We start from the raw sequence: 17500 nt of genomic DNA on the forward strand, positions 1-17500 counted from the left end.
GCTATCATTTCATGGTTTCATACAAGTGTATACCAGAACTTGCTTAGTCATGTCATATGTTGTTTGTGACTATTTCTGATACGTATATTCCATTTAAAGATTGCTGTTCTTGAAGCTGTTTACCCCACAGAATCAAATGGTAGTTTTGGGTTAAGAAAGTTTGCAACAACAAGCCAATATCTTCGAATCTTTCAAACAGTAAGAACCAGCAATTACTGAAGCAGCCGTTGTGACAACAGAAATGAAGTTATGGTTCTACTATTGCGGTTGGAAAAGGGGCACTGTACAGCCAATCCTACGTTTCACTTTCAAAGCTCTAACTTTAAATCTAGAATCTTATGGCCAGCAATGGTGATGACGACCAGAGTTGTTTGAAAATGAGCAGTTGTTTGAACGGTGATGACGCCTCTGTGGAGTGAGAAAGAGGGAGTCTGCAAAAGAAGCCAAAGTGAGTTCTGCAACTCTGTCCATATTATCGGAATTAAGAGAAACATTCTGAGATTCCAATCGCTGAATGAAACCAGAAATAGGTGGAAGGGCGTGGTATATACAGCAGCCTTTTTCTTACAGTGGATGAGTGCAAGAGATAATTCATTCACTGCGAGGATCCCAAGAAGAAATATGAAGGCTTGTATGCCGAAGCATGCCAAGCAAGGAAAATTCCATTACAAATGGTGTTGATTCAAGAGTGTAGTGGTGTGGTTAAAGAAGTAAAGAAAACACACAAAAAGCTACCATGTGGTCCTCGGCTGGAAGAAGAGCTGGGGCATCTTCTTTGGTTCCAGAAACAAGTGGATTGTGGCAGGGCTATTTGATCTTCAAGGACATGAATGATTAAGCTGTGATTTGAAGTGCCAAGTAATTCGTAGAGATAAATGAGAGAAAGATTAAGAGTTAACTGCAAGGAGGCAACATCACATTTTAGGGCCGTCTAATGATGATTTTGATCATAGTGTTCTGTTTTCTTTAACAGTACGTTTGTTTATCAAAATCTTCCTTTTTGGTAGTCTACATCTTGAAAAAGTTGTTAGAATCTTGATTCAAATAAAGAAACTAGAAAAGTAGTTTTCAAAAAATTTCAAAAGTGATATTGAAAAGTAGAAATCAAAGCAAATGACTCGGGAAAGAATGCTTGAAAGAAGATGATTATGAAGCAGGACCCAAGAACACAAAATCTCAAGAAGGAAAAGAGGATGAATTAAATATACATGTATGTTGTTTTTAGATCAGGAAGCTCTTGACCAAATTCTTTTACTTGGTTGGATTTGTGACTCTTGAACAAAATTTAAAAAAAAAAAAAAAAAAAAAAAAACAAAACTGGCCCTTTTTGTATCGAACTCAGGTTACAGGAAATACACAAGATTCCATCCATAGCTCCTAAAACTGGGTTGCCTTGGGATGGATGCCTCTTGTCTCCTTGCAGTTGGGGAATCTGCTCTCAAGTCGACACTCTTTGGTGTATTGCAATTTTGTTAACTTTGAAAGGCGGGTTGAGGGACATGTTTCCCTTTACTGTGAATGCCTTTCACATCAGTTCCAAAGGTTCGGTGGCTCAAAATACTTGCTTTGTCAAAAGGCCTCGTTCTTTAGAGCTGGCCTTGTTGTGTTCATAGGTACATACAGATCTTCAACTCTTCTCTTCTTTCAAATAATATTATTTCATTTCAGTTCTTGACTCTAGAGCAAGGGCAAAAATGAGTAGGTAAAACACTAGGAACGTCTCATGTGTTATTGAATATGTTCAACTTCTAATTAGTTTGAAACATCTGCTGCTCTCTTTCATTATAATTGAAAGGTTAACTAATGTTCTTATTAGTAAGTAGCGATAGCAAAAAAATATATAGAATATCATCGACATTCTAATTTAGATGGTGGCTTGAAATTTACAGGATGTTCTGAAAACTAAAGAAAAAGTGTGTGAAAAAGAAGTAAATACGAGTATTTGGAATATTTAGAGACTTTGCTTTTCAGTTATGTAAACTATGCTGATTACCTACCAACGAAGTTGAATAGCTCCATTCACCTGTTGTCGGACTTGGAGACATGGTGGCGTGCATGCATCCGCAGAATGCACCTTTCTTCTGCTTATTCTTGCTTCTCATGCTACCATAAAGATAATCCTGCAACCGAATTTTGGGTCGTTCAATGATCCTGCTCCTACTCTTGTTTCCTTTATCTTCATCTTGTTTCAGTAGCAGAAACTGTAATCTCTGCACCTCGAGTTGTAGCTGCCCAATTTTTTTGGACCCTCTTCTCGCTTGTGCTGAAATTATTCTTTTCCGGACATTTCCAGTTTCATCAGATACAATGGTGGATGCTCCATCAGAGGACAGGGTACCATCTTGTACATTCTTCATCAGTTTGCAATTTGCATTAAACAGCTTCATAACAGCAGCCTCCACTTCTTGGAGTTGCTCTTTCATGGTGTCATACTCCGCAGCATCATTGCCTCTACTCTGCTTTGAAAGCACAATCCGCATTAAATCTTGAACAGTTATTTGGAGGTTTGTCAATTTCTGCATGTCAGAATCAAGTCTTTCAAGAAGCTTCCTCTCTTTTCGTTTGTGGAGGGGAACTGACAATCTACTTGAGGTCTCTAATATGTCCACTCCAACCTCTTTCTCGACCAATGAATCAGTAGAGCGACGCTTATTCTGTTCCTTGACTACTACAAATCTGTTATAGTTAGTTGAGGAAGCGGCCATGTTGGGGGATTTGCAAACCATAAGATCAATGCCGCCATCCTCATCAGTTGCCTCCCATAACTCTACCATCTGGTTGTAAGCACCTAAATTCTCTTCTCTCTTTTCAGGCCCCTCACAACACTTGGCTATTTGATCAAGAATGATGTCCTTCGTCAATATTTCACCACTAACTTCTAACACTTTTGTCTTCGACCTCTGCAATTCATTTCCAAGTTCAATTTCTCTTCTTGGAGTAGTTGGCCTTGTCTGCTCATTATCTCTCACCCAACTATTTCCACACGTCGCTTCATCAACCCTTTTCATTAATGTCTCTTGTTTTCTAGTAGAATTCAAGTTTTCCAGAGTCTCAAGTTTCACTTTTTCTATCACACCCATTTCCACAGCCTGGATTCTTCTATGTAAATCCTTCAATTCAAAACATCCATTGTGCAGTGTTGCAATCAGCTCGTGATATTTTTGCTGGTAACATTCAGAATGCGGGTGATTTACTGAATCCATATCCTGCGGCAAACAGAGTGAGTATAAGTTGCATACCAAGAAATAAAATAAAATAAAATAGCGCAAGAAAGCATATGACATCATAGACAGTGGGGCGATATTTCCAATTTAGTAAGGTTTCAACTATATCTTGTTCCAGTTCACTGATGATTTGAATCAAGGAGTACACACATCAAATCCAAACTAAAAACCAGTTAAAGATTTCTGAAATTATTAGTTTGAGATCATAGTGAGCTGATAACACCAAGCTGTTAAGAAAGTAAATATTTCTCAAGCACGTAACAACCTCCGGAGTTTTTCAAGCAATTAGCAAGTTCTCCAAACAAAAATGGAGTACAGCCACCCAGCATTTGTAAGCAGATAATATAATTACCTTTACGTCTTGTTTCACATATTTGTGAGTTTTTCTGTTCAGACGAGTATGATTCTCCAGAAAGGTTACAGAATCGTTCAACAATGTGACTGCTGATGTATATTTGGTCAAATGAAATCCTAGTTCACCATTTAGATCGGTCATGTTGTTAGTTCTCTCTCTCAGACTCTCGGTCTTCACATCTCTGTAATTACTTCTACTTTCGAGGTTCGCGTATGCTTCGTCAAGCTCAAGAAGCTTTCCCTTGAATAATAGTTCATGAACAGTTGAGATTTGGAGCTCAGCAAACAGTTGAGCAGCCTGAGTCTCACATATCTCAACCTCCATTCTCTTCTTCACTAGCTCGCCCCTCAACCGTTTCCCCCTACACTTAAGCTGCTTGACATCTTCTTGCTTTTTTCCAAGTTCCATGTCCAAAGTAGAGTTTAGTTCCCGCAGAGATGCTATCTCATTGGATAGATGTTTGTTATCACCAGATAGTTTTACAATTATGTTCTCTTTCTCTTTTATGATCGCTTTAGCCTCTTCACTCATAATGGTAAGTTCCTCCATCCTCTTATGCAACTCTGACTTCTCATTCTGTATCATGATCAGAATCTGTTCGGCTTCCAAAAACTCATGCTCTGACCTCTCTAATGACTTCCTGAGATGCAAGTTTTTCAATTGTACATCTTCCAGATTGCCTTCCAGTAATCCAACTTTGTCTTCAAGATCATTATTCAAGCAGTGAAGCTTTTCCAGATTTTCAGCAAGTTGTTTTCGTTCAAGGTTTGCATCAGAAAGTGAACTCTCTAGAAGGGTGTTTTTCTCCAACAGTCTCTCTAAGTTATCGGTTACCATCTGCAACCGAGAAGACAGGACGGTCTTCTCAGACACAAGAGTGGTTTTCTCTCCTAAGAGAAGTTGACAGCATTCTTCCAATACCTTTACCTGCATTCGTTGGCTTTCTAATTCAATATGTAAATCTGAGATAGTATTCTCTAGAAGAGAATTTTTGTGGCACTGTTCTTCCATGACTTTCAATTTCTCCAAAAGAGCTGAATTTTCCCTCTTTTCCACCTCAATTTTTTCTATCATCTTTGACTTCTCAACATATAGTTCTTTCACGGATGATCCAAAGCTCTCAGGAGCAAAACCAACAGACTCGATCTGCTGCAACATCGTCAAATTCTTCTCTTTGAGTTCACTAAGCTCTTCTTTTAGGCATAAAATTTGAATCTCAAGAGCATTCTTCTGGTTCAGTTGAAACTCAAGACTTGCTTCTAGCTTTTCCATATTTGTAGACATATTTGACATCTCATCCCTCAAACAGTTTATAGACAACTCTGAAGACAAGTTAAGGTTCTTCAGGATCCTTTTTTCCTCCTCAATCTTCTGTACTTCATCCTCTAGAACCTGATTTCGAGTTTCCATCTCCTTCAAGATTTGAACCTGAATCTGGCTATCTTCAGCCATTGAACTGATTTCTTCCTGAGATTTAGAATGCTGTTCTTGTAATCTTCTGAAAGCCGTTTCATTCTCTGCATATCTCGAACGCTCTTCCTGGATACAACCCCAAAGCCTTCCTAATTCCTTCTGCTTCTCTATTAATTCTACACTTTGTGAGCCTATCTTCTGCACCATAGAGTCCATCTCAGATTGAAGAATTTGGTTTGATTTCTGTAAATGAAGGCACCTTTCATTCGCACCGTTCAACTTTGCAACCCCATTAGCCTTTTCATCCTGTAGCCTTCCTAGCTCCTCTTGGGCATTACAGATTTGATGCTCCAGAGCAGCAATCTTCTCTGTGCAAAGATGATGCCTGAGACCAGCAGCTTTAGTTTCTTCAACTAATTGTGTGAGCGCTTCCCTAATAGTTAAGACTTCAGTTTGAGTTTCATCAGCTTGCACCTTGTACCTCCTGGCATCCTCTTCTGCATGCACTACTCTTTCCTCTAGGTTTAAAATTATATCAGAGGACTCCCTGTATTGGGCAAGGGCAGCTTCTCTTTGAGACTCAACTCTTGCAATTTCCCACTTTAGTCTTTCAACTTCAATTTCGGCTTTACTTGCTCTCTCGCTGCTTTCTACATTCTTTTGAACACACATAATGCTGTCTTGTAGAGTACATAACTTATCTAAACATTGCTGGTATCTTAAAAGACTGCTTTCTCTTTCACTCTCTATCTTCGCAAGGGACTCTTTCAAAGCCAAAACCTCAGTCTCGGCCTTACCAGCTCGTTCATTTAAACTCCTCGAATCCTCTTGCGTACGACAGACTTCGAACTCTAATTTGGACAACCTCTGTAGGCTGCCATTATACTGAAGTAAACCTGCATCCTTTTCAGCTTCTAATTTAGCAAGACAATTCTTTAAGGATAAGATTTCAGTCTCAGCTCTGTCCACCCTCCTTTCACACTCAACGTATACTTGTTTCTTAACATCATGGCTGCCATTATTTTGTATGTTCTCTTCTTTGGGATCCAGATCATGAAAATTGAGACCTTTTCTAGGCGTCCCATCTTCAAACTTGGAAAGGTTCTTGACTGCTCCTGAATTAAACAATTCATTAAGATGCTTCAACCACTTCTCCCTTGTCATCAAATTGGAGCCTTTGCTGGAAACTTGATTTCTTTCCCCAAGGCCAACATGAAACGATGGTAAGTCCAAATCATCTGGTTCCACAGCATCCAAATCAGAGGAGGTGGATTTCTGAGGTGTACGAAAATTAGCATCAGAAGCAGCAGGACTGTCATCAGGGAGAAGAATGGATATGTGATTAGGAAAAGCTTCAGCCATTGTTCGATGAGCCTGGTGAAATACTACTGTTACGTGATCGTATCGTTCCGCCAATGCTCGGTATGCTCGGTAGAAGTCTTCGACTAATTTCATAAGCTCCGGACGCTTTTTATAATACATCTCAGCCCTCTTTGCAAACGAATCTGCATCTTCTTCAATAAGCTTGATCATCTGTTTGATTTTTTCATCCATGTCTGTAACCAAAAAAATATGTTTTTTTTTCATCCAGGACTGCCAAGGACAAGGCCATAGAACACAAAAACGACAAAAGGAAACCAACCCATGGGGCAGTTGAAAGTATATGTTTAGAGAAGAAATTTTCAGTTACAGGGACAACAAAAGACCCACCTGAAAGATTTTCTTGAAGCCATTTAGAGGTCTTGGGGCTAATGTGGCTATCCCACCACCAAGAATACGAACGCTTGGAATCTGCAGCCGAGGGGGTCTCCATGGCTTCCTCACCTCACGCCCTCCACCACTCTTAGGTCTCAACCCAGATGGAAATTTTGACCCAAAGTCCTACAAATGTGAAGCTCAACCATTCGAGCCCAAGAATATAGGAACCTGGATCAAACCATTGTCTGTGGCCGCCTTATTATCTGAAGCAAGTTTTGAAAAGAATGAAACCCCAGAACATATCTTTTTCCATACTCAACTCAGAAGAAAGTTGGAGGTGAGGAATGAAACGTTGAAGATGAGAGAGAAGTGAGAATGTCCAAAAAAGTGGAAAAGAGAGTGATAAGTACCTGATGAAGATGATGGGTTATGTTCATTACCCTTCTTCCACTCAGCTGTTTGTGTGATCTACCTGATTTGAAACCAGCATTATGGGAAAACATAAGAAATGGAGGTTGGGAGAGGAGAATGAAGCGTGAAGTGGTAGAGAGAAATAATGGAGGATCAAAGAAGTTACCAAAAAGGAAGGTGGGGACTTAATTCTGGAACGGTTACTGCTGCTTTTGCTTTCCCTTGCATTCCACCATGTTTATTGGATATCTCTTTCCTGGTTTTCCTTGCTTTTTATGCAGTCTCCTGCTAATATTTCAGCTTTTGCAAACACCACCGTTAAAGGGCAAAAATTGGAAGCAAGGTGTCCACTTTTACTCCTTTATACAGAGTAATCAATCGCACATCAATTCCTTCATTCTTACTCAAATTTTATTTCTCAAAACAGAAGGGGAAAAAAAAAAGAATTTTGGGAATAGCTTTGACATCGGAACGTGGGATGCAATGGAAATACAAATAAGGCGCCTGCGTATGATTAAAGTGTGAAGAGAGGTGGAATAATTATCAATTATTCTCCTCATTCCCTTCTTTCTCTTCCCTCACCCCGACACACTTGACATTTCACTCAAATTTCGCCGTTTACAGGTTCTTTCATTTGTCTCTAAACAATTTGATTTGCTATTAAACTAAACTCCATGTTTTCAGCCAAAATTTAATCTACATACATTTGTTGGAGAGTGATCATCGCCAAATCATCCTAATTTTTCCATATAACAACTATTACCTTTTTAGTTTTCATTTCAAAACCAAAAAAGATTAGTTTCCAAATCAATCTTCCTCTCCTAAACAAATCATCTTATATTCTATCAAATCACTCTAAGATATTGTCAAATGCGTATAATAATTTTACCATTAATGTAAATTAAACACTTTTTCAATTTCACAAATCTAGCCTAAAAGAGATATGGGTATGGTTTCTTTAAATTTTAGAGAAAAAGAGAATTGCCTAATTAAAATGGCGTCAATTTGGGATAACCCTTTGATGATAATTTTGAAGTGTCACCAAGGACGACACTTCGTGCTAAGGGTCACTGTTTGGACAAGCATTGAAAAATGTTTTCATTTTTCTTTTTTTGTATGTGTGTATGTATGTGAAGATTGTTGGAGTGTATATTGGCTAACTACAAATATAAGTAATAGAAACCTAGATTTGATCGGTAAACAACAAAAAAAATGTTGAGACAACATAATATAGCTTCCCCATTGTGAGTAATGATGATGGGAACTCGTTCATTCATTTTCATTATCTCTTCCACCATTTCATTACAATCTGTCTCCTCATAACTTAATTGCCCTAATAATCAAATCAAACCCTCTTTCCTACACAATTTCATCACCTAAATAAAACCATCCTTCGGTGGAGCTAAACCACCTACTTCCAGGGCTTCCAATAAACCACCTACTTCCAGGGCTTCCAATGCTTCCACTTCAAACGGACAAAAAATCCTTATTTTTCTGATGCGGACAAAGAAAAACACGCCATATTCTTCTATTCTCATGATGCTGTTTAGGAATAGTATAAAGTTAAAGCATGAAGGAAGGACACTCGAGTATTTGACTTTTCCGGTCGGATGTCGGTTCTTTACCCTTCCTTCCCTTGTCTCCCATCGTAGCCTTTTTTTTTTTTTTTTTTTTCAATCTTCTAATTGGGCCTAAAAGAAAAGGCCCAAATTTGAGCTCAATGGGCCTGAGCTTTAACTCCGTCTAAACCAGTGAACCACTCATGTACTCCCTTGCTCCCCAAAGCCTGTGCCGTTTGTTGTGCAGACATCGTCGGCGTTGTGGTCTCTCGCGAGTCGCTACCTGTTGGCTGCCAAAACCATCTCACATCGCCATATTCTGCTTCACTCCACCAGCCAGATGTTCGGATAATTGGAAATATGGCGACCCGTTTCGCAGCCCAAATTAGGGGTTGGGATTGTTGCTTTGCTAGGGTTCGGGGGAAGGTGAGGGACTATGGAGGTGTGGTGCAGATCAGGGTGTCAGATGTTGTGGTTGAGGACGACCCAAATGCTGAAATTCTGCATTGGTTGGATTGCATGAGGTTGGCTCAAAAGTGTTATGACCTCTTCCCTACACCCTCATAGCTGTAGATTCCAATGCTTTTAAAATGTCCTCTCTACTGCTTTTTTTCTGAATGTAGAAAAGATTCCGCTTTTTTTAGCCTTACTGTACAAAATTTTGCATAGCAGATTGGTCTTTGTAATGATTATATAATAATAGGGAAGCTAAGTGGTCTTTGTAATGATTATATAATAATAGGGAAGCTAAGTTGGTACTGCCTCTGTTTTGTTTGATGGAAATGGATAAAATTGAACAGAAATCAATGACAAATAGTTAATTAACAAAGCTCTTTAGCATTGGATCACGCATGTTTGCAAATGAAGATGTGGGATTACTGTGAGTACTAACATTTTATTAAGAAGTTTTATTGTTTTCTTTTTAGCTTTTCTCGTTGGGGGTGTTATGTGGAATTGATTCTTTATGCGTGAAGGATCAGTTTTGAGAGAATGTTATAGGGATTTGTAGTTCCAAGAGGATGCGCGGAGGATGAACAGTGAAAAAGTCAGAAACATACAAGTCAATGGTGGTTGGAAACTGGAAAGAATGGCTTATGAACACAGATGAAAGGTAAATTCAAACTGCAAATTTGAAACCTCTCCGCTTTTGACCTCTGTCGTCAATGCAAAATTCCATGTCATTTACTGCTCTCTGTTGTAACCTAGGAACATGGTTGCCTCCTATTGTTTCTCTTTTATTTCTAAGCTATTCATTCATCTGGTTCCCTGAATAAAGAGAATTTTTTCTGATTGGTTGGTGTTGTGAAACACTTCTGTTTGATATGTTAGGGCCATAGAGCACAATAGTTTAAGTTTTCATATATGCCTACTGACCTTCTTCTTTTTCCTCTTTTTGAACCGATTCTTCTCTCTACGTTTAGAATAGAGATGTCGAACAAATTCAACCTCCTTGAAAACTTTATCAGCTTTCCTCAAACTATTTTGTTTTTAGTTGGTTCGAATGTGAACCAGTTGAATTCGTATAGATGAACTTATTGATCATCATACTATGAGAATAGGAAACACTGTAAAGAATTCCTTGGTGGCTTATAATGAAAAGCAACGAAGACGGAATACCATTTATTTGATGGGCAACATCATTTTGGGCTCCTATCCAACAAGAAATAGGTATGATTGTCCATCTTGGATAATTCAACTCGAATCAATTGGATGTCTAACTCAAACTTATATGATATGATCGAGCAAATCAATAGAGAAAACACTAATAAAAACACAAGGACGATCGAAGTAACTTTACTCTTTCACTATGCCTATCTTAATTTTAAAGAGTTTATTTTTCCTCAGTTGAATTAAATAACTTAACATTGAATATAGAATTTGCACCAAAGGGTTGAAGTAAATAATTTATATGGAAATTTATCAACATAAATCAATGAAATAATTTTGTGTTTTAGTTTTATAATTTTTAGCTATTTTGAGCTTGATTAAAATGACATTTTACACCGGAACCATTACTTCCGCAGTTATTAAATGAATCATTGAAAAAAATAAATTAAACCTCTTTAACCACACATTACTTAGCAAATTCCGTTTTGTTTTGTGCGATAGATTCAAGTTTGTATTGCTAATCCTTGGATCGTGGCTTAGTTGGGTCATTAAATGAAAGCTCTAATCTTGTGGTGTTCAAAAGCCTAGAAAATCCCGTAGGATGTGAGGGCAACCCAAAATTCCCTACCGACATCCGAAACCTAAGTTCAATAATGAAAAGGGTGTCTTTCCCAATGTGGGTGCTTTTCAAAATCTCTTCTTTTCTTTGTTAACCCAGATGCATGAAATGTGAGGAACAAATTGCAGCTGAACACACAAAACAAAAACCCTTGAATTTGGTGGTGCATGGCCTCTATTTGAAACAACTCTCAGTTCTTTCATACCAATGGTTCAATATTATGCGTGCGTGCGTGCATGGGGATGGAAGGCTCTAACATGTGTTGTTGTGTTAACAGGTAAAGATAAAGAGAATATGTGACGAAAAGTTTGAATATTTTTAATATAACATGCTGAGAAGTAACTGTAATATAACGAAGAAATGAGAGAAATTTTGTGGGTTGCACTTACACAGACACAAGGCAAGGCAAGGGAAGGCAAGGCAAGGCAAGGCAAGGACAAGGACAAGGACAAATTTTCTTCTGGCAGAAGATCAGAGAGATGAAGAGAAGGGATAGTACTATCCTACGTCAAAGTTCAAGCCTAGCTTTATTGACCATTCTGGAGAGAGAAAGAGAAGAAAGAAGTGGCGGTGGTGGGGAGAGAGGGAGAGGAGGAAGGGGGTCTATAGGCACTGTTAGTTTGAGTGGGTGAGCAATAGAACAAATACCCTTCAACAACTTGGGTCAGCGTTGGATTTTGGTTTAATTTTGGTTTAATTTTGCCTTCTTCACAACTCACGAGAGAGAGAGAGAGAGAGAGACGCAGAAAGCGTTTCTCTCCTCTGCATCTTTATTATTCTCTTCAAATACAACACTCCACTCCACTATGTATTCGCCACCAGCGCCCTCTTCTTCTTTCAACCTCATTCTGTTCTTTACCCCATAATTAGGATGCGAACACACCCCACATTCAGCCCGATTTCTGTCATTTCCCTCCCCTCTCTCTTTGTTCCCAAGCCCGGAAAATGAAATAATGCCGAGAAGCTGGGATTTTCCTTCTTGTTTCGATCTGTTTTCTCTTTGTCGACTAATAAAAACAGGGGATTGGGACTCTATCCCCACCCCCCATGTCACTCCAACTGTTTCCAGAGCTATTCCGTTGCTTCATCTGTTTCCTTTTGATTCTTTGAATTGAGGGAACCCACACACAAACAATGAATTTATTGACGCATTCGAGTTTCGTTCTAATTCTTATGATTTCATTGATTTCATTCATATTTTAGTTCCTTATTTTTGTTTTTATCCGCTAAGTCCTAATACCAGACCCGTTAAGGAATCACTGGGATTTCCATTCTTCCCTTGGAAATATTTACATGAATCAGTGAAGCAATGAGAGATGGAAATTCAAAGAAAAGCAAGGTCAGAACTATGCCCATAATATTTCTTTGACTTCTGTCTGTCTCTAGTGTTTGGGTTTAGTTTGAAATTATTGACCTTTTCCTTTTCTCTTCGTTATTCCACCGAAGCTTTCATGGACCAAGACATTATTCAGGAAGTGGCTGAATATCAAGGGTAAATCAGAAGATTTCGAGGCAGACGATAGTGTTTGCGGTGGGGAATCCTTCTTTTCTAAACAAAAATTGCAAATTTAGTTCTTGAAATTCCCCGAAGCTGATATTACTGGCCTTTTGATGCCTGTGGATGACGAGCACTCTAGTTTTTTGGTGTCTGCTCAAGATCCATAAAAATAAAAATAAAAAAATAAAAAAATAAAAAATAAATAAAAAAACTCAGTTTCATTTCTCCCTTTCAATGAATCCTCTCGTCTTTTTGATGTTCAAACTGAGGTGATGATGAACGGTAAAGAAGCTTTAACAACTTTATGGTTATCTTTTTCAGGTGGCCATGAAAAATGGAGGAACAGCCATCCGGAGGAGGCATGCGCCACCAAGAAAAGTCGAACAGGTTCAGGATCAAGAGCTCCCACATCATTATTTGAAATAAAGTATACTTCTTTTTCTTTTTAATTTATGTGCTCTTTCTATATAAACTTCAGAGGGATCAAGCAGGAGGAGTTTTGAAGGAATCCTCCAACGTAGTTTTGAATTTGATGCTCCACAGACCAACGACACGAGCAATTACAGGTATGATCGATTTAGTTGTTTTTCCAGGCAGTGATACTTTGGACCAAGACTTTCATTGTCTTTAACTCTCTCTCTCTCTCTTTGCCCCCTTCTTTTTTTCTCTTTCTGTTTATGTGGACAGAATATTTGTAGCAACTTGGAATGTTGCTGGAAAATCTCCTCCTAATCATTTAAGTCTGGATGATTGGCTTCCGAGCTCAACTCCTGCAGATGTATACGTTCTTGGGTGTGTTCTACTGCTCCGAATTGGAATCTTTTTCTCAGACTTAAAGATTGTGTAATTCTTTTAAATGATAGGGAAGTTTGTTTTTTCTTTTGGTTCCCAGTTTTCAGGAAATTGTTCCTCTAAATGCTGGCAATGTGTTGGGAACAGAAGACAACGGCCCAGCTAAAAAATGGCTTGCTCTTATTAGAAAGACTCTGAATACTCTTCCTGGCACTGGTGATGGTGCTCGTTATCACGCATCTTCCCCGCTCCATGATTTATTCACCAATATGGATGCCGATTTTGATGTATCAACAAAGCAGAAGGCTTTGCCGTTCTTCCATCGACCCTCATTTCAGTTCTCCAGTCATAGCATGAGAATGGACAATAACATTTCTACACAAAAAACCCAATTTGATCGACGATTTAGCGATTTTGATCAGGTTATGTTTGGGCATAGGCCAAGTGATTATGATCCACATTGCAGGTGGGGTTCATCTGATGAAGAGATTGAACAGGGTGACTCTCCATTTGTCTCCCACTATTCTCCTATTTCCCACTGTGGTTCCTTCTCCATAGATGATAGGGATAGACAAGCTGGGCGCTCAAAGTATTGTTTAGTTGCCAGTAAACAAATGGTCGGTATATTTCTTACCGTGTGGGTGAAAAGCGATCTCAGGGACAACGTCCGAAACTTGAGAATTTCTTGTGTAGGGAGAGGATTGATGGGGTATCTTGGAAATAAGGTAAGACTAAGCTTTAATTTCTTTACTTTTTTCAGATTTAAGAACCTCTTGTGAACTGACTGAAAGTGGGCCACTATTTATCTCTGGTGTTCTAGGGAGCAATCTCAATTAGCATGTCATTACACCAAACAAGCTTCTGCTTCATTTGTAGTCACTTATCCTCCGGGCAGAAGGAGGGCGATGAGCATAGGAGGAATGCTGACGTTATGGAGATACTGAAGAAAACTAGGTTCCCCAGAATTAGTGGCATGGAAGATGAGCTCTCCCCTCAAACAGTTCTTGAGCATGAGTAAGATTATCCTTCATTTGCTATCATATTTTGGTGATTTTAACCTTACAGAAATTCTGGTTTCTTGTTTCTCTCTACGACTGAATCAAACTTCAATGATCACTTTCTTGGTTCAGTCGGATTATCTGGCTGGGTGATTTGAATTATAGGATTGCCTTGTCTTATTTGTCTGCAAAAGCTCTTGTCGAGATGCATAACTGGAAAGCGCTGCTGGAAAATGATCAGGCAAGTAGTATGGTGAATTAGCATATTTGTGTCCATTTTGTTGAAGAATTTTGTACCATACGTTTATCTTACAGCTTATGAAACTGAGAATACAATGGTTTATGTTATCAGCTGAGGATAGAACAAAGATGTGGACGCGTCTTTGAAGGATGGAAAGAAGGGAAAATCTGCTTCCCCCCGACCTACAAGTATTCCTATAACTCAGATAGATACTCGGGAGATGCTAGGTACCCAAAAGAGAAGCGTAGGACTCCTGCTTGGTAATTTCTCTCTTCCCTGTTGAGGAGAGCAATTGTTATGTGCTAACATTGTTAGCCTTTCATCAATTCCATGACTTATGAATGTGGATTTTTTAATTGAAGGTGCGATCGAATACTGTGGTACGGTAGGGGTCTGAATCAATTGTCTTATGTTCGTGGAGAGTCGAGATTCTCAGACCATAGACCAGTTTGCAGTGTGTTTTTGGCTGAGGTCGAGTCCCTAACTCCTAGCTGGATAAAGAAGGGTCTGAATTATTCCAGTACCAAGATTGAAGCTGAAGAGCTATTGCCAAAACACGAATGGTTATTCGGGACATAATTTCTTGGGCTGATCTTCAGGACGCACAAAACTTCAAAAGAAAAGACAGTTTGAAGGGGGGATCCAAATTGTTCCTGTAAGGTAAATATCTGAAAACCTCTATCATAGATTTATAGTATTGTGAGTTGATTTAGTTAACATTGTCTTTAGGAAATAACTGTCTAGAAAATGTGATATCCTTGGGAGTTCAAACTTCCGTTTTATCAAATAATTAAGGATGCGATCATAAAGCTTAGTAGAAGATCTTAAGTTTTGCCTGCTTGAAAGAAATGGTGAGAAGGACCTATTTTATTATCCTTCGTGGATTAAATGCTCTTAATAACAGATGATGAATATCGCAGACCATTGTGGCCGCTGGTCTGTTTTTTGAGTTAAATAGAAAGCCTCACAAATTTAACCACTAAAGTACGGGGATGGTGCCATTGACTCTGAGAATAGAATGCCTAGTTTTGAAATGTCATTTTCTAGTCATGTTTCTCATTAAAAATTTTAGTTGAGATCTTTTGCACTGCTTCTCTTCTCATTTGTTAATTTGGGTCCCCATTCTGCAGGTGGGCACTGCCAAAAGTCTTCTTTGTCTCCATAATTATGGAGGTGTTTCTAATGCCTAGAATCCAAAAAAGAAGGTTGCTCATTTACATTTTTTTTTCCATGTCGGTTCATCTCCCTTTTCCTCATTGCATTTTGTTCATCCATATTTCAGGTAAAACTCACGTTGATCTTTCTCAACTGAGCTTTACTTCATGACTTCAACTGGCCCAAACATGATATCTGTAGCAAGGTAAGAGAAAGCTAATGTTTCGCTGTTGCTCTTGAGTCTTGATATATTAAATACCTTAAATCCAGCAATACTACTATGAATGAGTATTTGGTGTTGGTTGATTTTATCATATGCTTGAATCGCTGACTTCATGACTCAAAACTCATTGCTCTATATCTCTAACTTGAGAAAAAAAAAAATCAAGACCTTGACAGTTCAAGACTTGGAAAATTACTGCTTTTTATTTATTTATTTATTTATTTTACCTTTTGCTCCATTCATGTTCTTATCTTATATTCAGGACAAATGAAGGAAGAGAGAGGGGACAAGTCCTTCATGTCTAAATCATTTGCAGTCCCTTTGGAATGAAAGTTCTCTTTGGGGGAAGGAAGGGTTGTAGAGATAATATCAGAGCTTCACACAATTAGGACACTTTTTCCTGTTTTCTTCTGTCACAAATATTCTATTATTATGCAAAATAGAAAAGAAAAAAGAATATGTACAGATGGCAACAAACTGCAACTGAAAGTGGGGAATAAAAAATAAAATAAAAAATAAAAAACTCTATATCCATTCATGTGGGTTTTGATTTTGGTGAGAAATACTGATATTTTGTCTCCACTTTTGTTTCCTGCACTGGGCATTATGATGGCTGAATTTCCTTTCACTTTTTCATGCCAAAACTAAAGGCCTCAACTTTCATCTAAGCACTTAATCTTAGTACAACATGAATTCTTAGATTCCTTTCCTTTCTTCCACCTGAATAGGAATTTGGAAAGAGTCTCAATTGGACCATCATCCATGGGGAATGGTCCAAATATCTTCTAAAATTCCATTTAAGAATACATAATTACTATCTTTGAAGAACAAAATTCAGGAAAATCTACAAATTCAACAGCAGACTCCTTTTTAAGGCATCAAATGTAAGAGACCCAAAATGAAAAAGAAAAAGTTAAAAAGTTCCTCAATTGGTGAATGCATTGGGTGAAGGGTGAAACCAAAACTGTCACTGCTACTTAGTTAAGGAACATTAAAAATGCTCACTGCACAAAAAGACTGGCGGACTCCATTCTGTTTTTCACCAAAACAGCCTAAGAAAGTTGCCATTTTTTTCAAATTTTTTTGCCAAATGCCATCAGAGTGTCCTCAACCCTTCATTTATTATTTATTATTTATGTTTTTTTTTTTTTTTTTTAAATTTTAGCAAACTGTATGTGACCCTACCCCTTTACTCTGTAATCGTGACCCCACTGCATTTCCTCCCCCTCTGTCTAATCTTATTCTCGCATTTACTGCCTCCGTCGTACTCGTAGCTTTACCCGTCTTTTCAAAAGGACCTGTCTTTTTCTCCCCATTTTCTTTCTTTTAATAAGATGGCTTATTTAATGTCAGCTCACACCTTCCTTAATATCTTGGTAGAAAAATGAGACCTCTCAGAAAACTAAGCAGTTTGGAACCTCTTTTTACTTGTTTAATTGCTGCTTTTGAAGTCTTTTTTTTTCGTTAATTTGTTTTTTAGAAGATGTTGAAAAAGTCATAAGGTACGGCTGTGAATGCTTAGCCATTCAGCTATGATGGCAAAGTACATCCCATCATTCAATTAGGAGAGAACCTCTTGTTGTTGATATGTAATTGAATCCTTACCTTTGTGTGCAACAATCCCATAAGAGAGAGATGAATGTTGAGACATGTTTTATCGTTTAGTCTGACCGAAACCCAACTTTCACAGTTTTAGCTTTCAAGAA

At 38.3% G+C, this 17500-nt stretch overlaps 2 protein-coding genes and 1 long non-coding RNA gene across 5 annotated transcripts; 2 read left to right on the forward strand and 1 right to left on the reverse strand.

The window, feature by feature from the left end:
- Positions 1–1785: 1785 nt before the first annotated feature.
- LOC111437453 (protein NETWORKED 1D-like) lies at positions 1786–7608 on the reverse strand. 3 transcript variants are annotated; one of them, XM_023075437.1, is made up of 5 exons: positions 7268–7608; positions 7101–7162; positions 6703–6953; positions 3577–6548; positions 1786–3206 (listed from the first exon to the last, which is right to left on the reverse strand). In XM_023075437.1, exons 3-5 carry the CDS (start codon positions 6803–6805, stop codon positions 1968–1970), a joined length of 4314 nt encoding a protein of 1437 aa, XP_022931205.1. In that variant the 5' UTR covers positions 6806–6953; positions 7101–7162; positions 7268–7608; the 3' UTR covers positions 1786–1967. The 3 variants fall into 3 exon arrangements, with proteins under 3 accessions (XP_022931205.1, XP_022931204.1, XP_022931206.1); XM_023075436.1 differs by having other exon boundaries at positions 7101–7608; XM_023075438.1 differs by lacking the exons at positions 7101–7162; positions 7268–7608 and having other exon boundaries at positions 6703–7079.
- Positions 7609–8323: 715 nt separating this feature from the next.
- Positions 8324–9952, forward strand: LOC111437416. The gene is made up of 2 exons (XR_002709438.1): positions 8324–9540; positions 9660–9952. It is a non-coding gene; the product is annotated as an uncharacterized LOC111437416 (long non-coding RNA).
- Positions 9953–11589: 1637 nt separating this feature from the next.
- On the forward strand, positions 11590–16298 carry LOC111437454 (type I inositol polyphosphate 5-phosphatase 4-like). The gene is made up of 13 exons (XM_023075440.1): positions 11590–12226; positions 12334–12418; positions 12707–12772; positions 12864–12951; positions 13073–13177; positions 13278–13902; positions 13998–14191; positions 14308–14416; positions 14528–14676; positions 14779–15076; positions 15547–15621; positions 15699–15776; positions 16057–16298. Exons 1-10 carry the CDS (start codon positions 12197–12199, stop codon positions 14993–14995), a joined length of 1668 nt encoding a protein of 555 aa, XP_022931208.1. The 5' UTR covers positions 11590–12196; the 3' UTR covers positions 14996–15076; positions 15547–15621; positions 15699–15776; positions 16057–16298.
- The last annotated feature ends 1202 nt before the right edge of the window (positions 16299–17500 follow it).

This window comes from Cucurbita moschata, unplaced genomic scaffold, assembly GCF_002738365.1.
Source record: "Cucurbita moschata cultivar Rifu unplaced genomic scaffold, Cmos_1.0 Cmo_Scf00063, whole genome shotgun sequence".
Taxonomy (NCBI): domain Eukaryota; kingdom Viridiplantae; phylum Streptophyta; class Magnoliopsida; order Cucurbitales; family Cucurbitaceae; genus Cucurbita; species Cucurbita moschata.